The 5502-nt window shown below is 48.7% G+C and overlaps 1 protein-coding gene across 1 annotated transcript; it reads left to right on the plus strand.

Moving 5' to 3' along the window:
* The first annotated feature begins 2270 nt into the window (after nt 1–2270).
* Nucleotides 2271–4615, plus strand: HOXA11 (homeobox A11). The gene is made up of 2 exons (XM_040592275.1): nt 2271–2934; nt 4383–4615. Exons 1-2 carry the CDS (start codon nt 2271–2273, stop codon nt 4613–4615), a joined length of 897 nt encoding a protein of 298 aa, XP_040448209.1.
* The last annotated feature ends 887 nt before the right edge of the window (nt 4616–5502 follow it).

A 5502-nucleotide genomic window follows, 5' to 3' on the forward strand; every position in this document is an offset into this window, starting at 1 on the left:
AAAAAGCCAACCAGAGCTCTTGCACCCACCTTCCACCTCCCCACCCCCACCCCCAGTTAAAAAAAGAAAAGAGAGGGGGAGAGAGAGGGAAAACCCCAAACCCCTTTTACAATCCCTAAACGACACTGCAGTCTTCTGCTAGCGGTTTTGACAACATGCAATCTCTTTCCATCCACTTTCTAGCAAATATGTCAAGCCGGAAGATTAATTCATTAATTTCAAGTTCAGCTCGTAGGCATGCAGTAAGCGTAAGAAGTTCTTGCAGCAAACCAAACTAGAGTTCATTACAGGGATACGTCCAGGGCATTTGATTTGTGAACGGTAACCCTTGTAAAATAAGAAAAAGGCATATAAACATTAATGCTAATAAATTAGTTTACTCCACTACAAAGTAATTACTTGATAATACTGAATTTACAGCTTGAATTCAAACGCAATAGTTAACTATAATGTAGGGAAAATACATAATGAGAATATTTTCTCTGTGCACAACATGATTAGATTTGTTATTGAGTCAGTTACGATAAGCTAAGCAATAAATAAACAAATCGATGTTGACATTTAAATACCGAAGATCTCCAGAATTTACTAGAGAACTTTCTCCGGATATATAAATACTTCCACAGCACTGCAGAGGAAGAGGGGGGGAAATCCAAATATTCTTTCCCTAACATTTTCGTTTCCCTTCCATTAGCCTCCAAAGTCCACGGGGGCATGGATCTTGAACTACGTCTGATTTCCTAAGAGCACCGACTTCAACAATAGCCTTTTGCCGTTCTGTTTTTCTATTTTGATGAAATCCAGCCGGAACCCAAATATTTCTTTTCTGAAATCGAGCATCAGAATAGCAAAAAAATATTTTTTCCGAGAGCCTAGGGATGTCCATGCCTCAAAAGGTGCTGTATTCTTTGGCGTATTTCTCTGTTTTCTTTGGCTCTGCTCATTCGGTGGGGTGTGCATTTTTATTGGCAGAGAAGTACTTTTTAGTCTCTGCCCGGTACAATCCGCTTTCTATATCATCCCTTTCATGCAACAATAGTAAAAGTTTAACCACGTTTTTAAAATAGGTCTCCCTGGGTCTCAGCCTTCAGCGACGGTACGATGCAAAAAGGAAAGTATCTCGGTACGGCGAGTTTGTTCCTAGGGGTTAACAGTATGTCAAATAATTTTAACTAGGCTTCTGGCAACTAAACGCGGAGTATTTGTCAAGCCGGGGTAGCCCAATATCCACTGTTTCTCCAAGTGTTTAGCGGCAGCGTTGAGGCGGAGAGATCAGCAAACACTCTTTAGCTCCGTGGTCTGCAATTTAAAGGGCTTTCTGGCATTGCGAGTGAGGCAAGGGACGGTGTGGGGAGGGTGAGGAGAAACAACCTGCGTCCTGGGAACCCCACATTGTTAACTACGTCCAGTAAAGCTTGGCTGAAGCCGCGCGGGGTATTTGAGGTTAATATGTAAGTAAGGGAAGGAAGACACTAAGCGCTTCGGAAGTGAACATGAATGCAAGCATGTAATCTATTCACCATGAAAATCAGTACAGACTTGACCCTGGCACATTCTTTCTAGTAACGTTTCCAGAAAAACCGTGCGGGGCGAGGGGTTTTGGTTTGGTTTTTTTGTGGGTTTTTTTTGCTTTTTTGGGGGTATTTTTTTGGGGGTGAGGAGGGGAAGCCGAAACCGAACCAAAACAAACTTAAAAAAAAAAAAAAAAAGAGGGGGGGGGGGAGAGAAAAATAAACCCGGCCGATTTCTTCAGGAGCGTTTCCCGCTCGGAAGCAGCTTTGCAGAAGAAACGGTGCCTGCATCTCTCCTGTGCCCTCCTCTCGGAGCGGGCCAGCGAGCCGCCGAACGCCCCAGCAAGCACACAAACAAACAGAAAGGTCTCACCTAACCCTGGGGGGATTGCTAAGCCTCGCTACTCCAGAGCCAGTGGGTGCCATGGGCCGGGCGGCCAAGCCTGGGACAGTGGCAACGCGGCTTTGTGTCCCCCAAGGCTACCCCCCCGGCCAACCTGCGCCCGGCTCGCCCTTAGGCGCTGGCGACGAGCTGTTGCTTCCCCCCGCGATGGCCACAAAGGGAGCGGGGCCCGGACCCGCCGCTCGTCAATGTCAACGTCGGGCCACGTGACCGCACCTCCCTGCCGCCGCCGGGGAGAGCTTTCCACGTCAGCTTACGTCTCCCCATCTCTTACTTCACGGATCTGCTTCAAAGAGGCAGCTGCGTTAGAGAATCATGTTAAGCTCAGCTAATGCGGAGAAGCCGAGGTAGCCCTAATGATGGATTTTGATGAGCGTGTTCCTTGTTCCTCTAACATGTATTTGCCAAGTTGTACTTACTACGTCTCGGGTCCTGATTTTTCCAGCCTCCCTTCTTTTTTGCCCCAGACCCCGTCTTCTCGCCCTATGACATACTCCTACTCCTCCAACCTACCCCAGGTCCAACCTGTGAGAGAAGTTACCTTCAGGGAATATGCCATTGATCCCTCCAGTAAATGGCACCCCAGGAACAATCTGCCCCACTGCTACTCCGCAGAGGAGATCATGCACAGAGACTGCCTGCCTGCCACCAACACTGCTAGCATGGGCGAGATGTTCGGCAAAAACACAGCTAACGTCTACCACCCCAGCACCAACGTCTCCTCCAATTTCTATAGCACGGTGGGCAGGAACGGGGTCCTACCCCAGGCTTTCGACCAGTTTTTCGAGACGGCTTATGGCACGGCGGAAAACCTGGCCTCGGCGGACTACCCGGTAGACAAGAGTGGCGACAAGGCGCCCGCGGCCGCCGGGGCGGCGGCGGCGGCAACTTCAAGTTCGGAGGGCGGCTGCGGCAGGGCGGCGGCGGCGGCGGCGGAGAAGGAGAGGAGGCGGCGGCCGGAGAGCAGCAGCAGCCCCGAGTCATCTTCCGGCAACAATGAGGAGAAATCCGGCAGCTCCAGTACGTATAAAGGCAGCGCCCGAGCGCTTTTAGGAAAGGCAGCTTGAAATCTAGCGCACCGCCGCTGTTAAATTTTTATATGCTGTTTTATAAGCATATAAGGTTTATGAAGGGCCTTTAGATTTCCCCCAACAAAACTTTGTTATAAAAGGCGAGATCACGTGTTTAGTGCTGAAATTGGCCGTGAAATACCCACCGGGCAATGGATGCCTTAAAAAATTTTTTTCTTTCTCCTTCCTCTTTTTTTTTTTTTTTTTTTTTTTTAATAATAATAAAAAAGAGCTCTGTGGTCAACTCTCGAAAATATAATAACGTACGTTCGGTGCCTGTAAATTCGGCAAAAAAAAGGAGATCCCGACTCCTTTGATATCAATGTAATCCAGTGATTTTATAAAAGCCATGTGTTGCACCAGAAGTCTAGTTAGGAGCTGAATTCAAAGCCTTCGCCGTTTTAACGATTGCACTAGAATAGCGTTTAACAGATAAAGTAGCCGCCTGCACTGTAGCAATATATTAAAAGAAACAAATTAACCTAAAGCTGGCCTTTTTGTCTAAAGGAAGCCATTTTACTAAGGCACTGTGGCAATTACGTGTTGCCTTCTGTCCAACAGTTTGTTACTTACAATTGTTATTCAATCTGTCAAAGTCTGATTTTTTTATGTGGGCTTTTTAAAAGGCAAAGCTAGTATACGGCTAGGGGAAAAAAATACCTCGACAATGAACTGTACCAGAAAAGGAAGTTTTTAAAGGGATAGCAGCTACGTTTAATGTAAAGAGCTCCTGAACCTTGAAACCTTTTATATTCTGCTTAATGAACTTTAAAACCGTAATGGATAATCGAGAGAAGAATACCTCGATGCGGTGGAGAGCCCGCTTGAAAATAGCCGGCTGGGGGAGAATGAGGCGCCTTAGCCTCGGGCTCAGGGGCTTTTCCTCTGCTGGGGACGCAGAGCCCGGATTAGTCCAGGGAATGAGGGCGAGATCCGAGCGGGTAGGGCTCGGGGAGGGCTGGGCGCTGGGTCCCCCTGCCCGATGCCGCGCTGCCTGGGACAGTGTGCGTGGCGCCTGGCGGAGCAGCCTACAACGGCTTTCTTCCCGCTCGTGGGATCCGCAGGAACCCCCCGCCACCACCCCTTCCTCCGGCCTCCCTCCCCGCGGAGGCAGCAAGGCCGGATCCCCGCGTCTCGGCGGGGGCTTCGCCCTGCCCCGCTGCCCGGGGCCGCGGCGCTGCGGGAGCCGCCGGGTCCCGGTCCCCGGCTGCCCGCGCCAGCCACGGCGGAGGGCTGGCGCCCAGCCTCGGACCTGCCAACGCCGGCCCCGGAGCGAGCAAAACGCGTCTTTTCCGTATTAATATGTTTTGCCCGAATGTCCTCCCCCCGACGCCTCCTCAGCCCCCACAGCCGGCCCCCGCCGGGTCTCAAACGCTTCTGCCTTTTTTCACTCCACAGGTGGACAACGTACCCGTAAAAAGAGATGCCCATACACCAAATATCAGATTAGGGAGTTAGAAAGGGAATTCTTTTTCAGTGTCTACATAAACAAAGAAAAACGCCTCCAGCTCTCCCGAATGCTCAATCTGACCGACCGCCAAGTGAAAATATGGTTTCAGAACAGAAGAATGAAAGAAAAAAAAATTAACAGGGACCGATTACAATATTACTCAGCTAATCCACTACTTTAAAACTCATAGCGTTTTTCAAGACGAGATTAAATTCAGATTTCGCCCTTGACAAGGTCAAGCCACGGGGTTATGTGGAGGAAAGAGGTGTGTATCTGACGGGACTAGAAGAATCCAAGGTTTTACGTACATGTAAATCCACTCTGGAACTTCAATGATGATTTTTATATATATATATACATATATATATATTTACATATCAACTGGAATCGATTTGATTTTGACACACATGGCATCCATTTCTCAATGTGCACGTCACCTCTGAGTGCAAAATCCATACCTCTTACCTTTCCAGGCACTGCGGCTCGCCCTGCCACCGCTTTCGGCAGGCACAGGCGGGGAGGGCACCTCTCCGTCCCCGGACTCGCCCACCGCCGGCCCTCCCTCACCCCTGTGCTGCTGCGGAACAGCTGTCTGGAGGTTGCCAGGTCGAGCTCACCCAACCAGGACCACTGCAGAATACAAACTCTTGAGAAATAATCTTTTGTCCTCCCTTAGCGGAAAATGTCTAGGTTAGAGGCAGTGCTCCATTGCCCATGGGTTTGCAAGGAGAATTTAAGGGACACACACAGAGAATTAAAGGGAGGGAGGGATGACATGCCTACACCTTCACGAGGCCAACCGCGAACAGTTGTAATATGGATGTAGACATGGTTATAATAGTGTTTCCTTTGGGGGTGTGGGGAGGGATTGGGTAGGGGTAACAAAGAGGACTAAATGAAAGACTTAAATATTTACTTTAAAAAATCAGGTATGAATTCGCCATATATCGTAAAGAAACAATCACTGAAAAAAAAAAAAGATTTAGCAAATTTTAATTAGCTCTCGTTTTATTTATGACAACTGAGTATGCGTTGCCATCTTTTCGGAGACAAATCATATTTAAATAC

The sequence above is a fragment of the Falco naumanni genome, chromosome 4 (genome assembly GCF_017639655.2).
Source record: "Falco naumanni isolate bFalNau1 chromosome 4, bFalNau1.pat, whole genome shotgun sequence".
Lineage (NCBI taxonomy): Eukaryota > Metazoa > Chordata > Aves > Falconiformes > Falconidae > Falco > Falco naumanni.

What these genes read in the sequence shown, in the direction of transcription:
- HOXA11 (XM_040592275.1), top strand. Translation starts at nt 2,271, where the DNA reads ATGATGGATTTTGATGAGCGTGTTCCTTGTTCCTCTAACATGTATTTG. An exon ending in GGAGAAATCCGGCAGCTCCA is followed by an intron (nt 2,935 to 4,382) that starts GTACGTATAAAG and finishes TTCACTCCACAG; the next exon opens with GTGGACAACGTACCCGTAAA.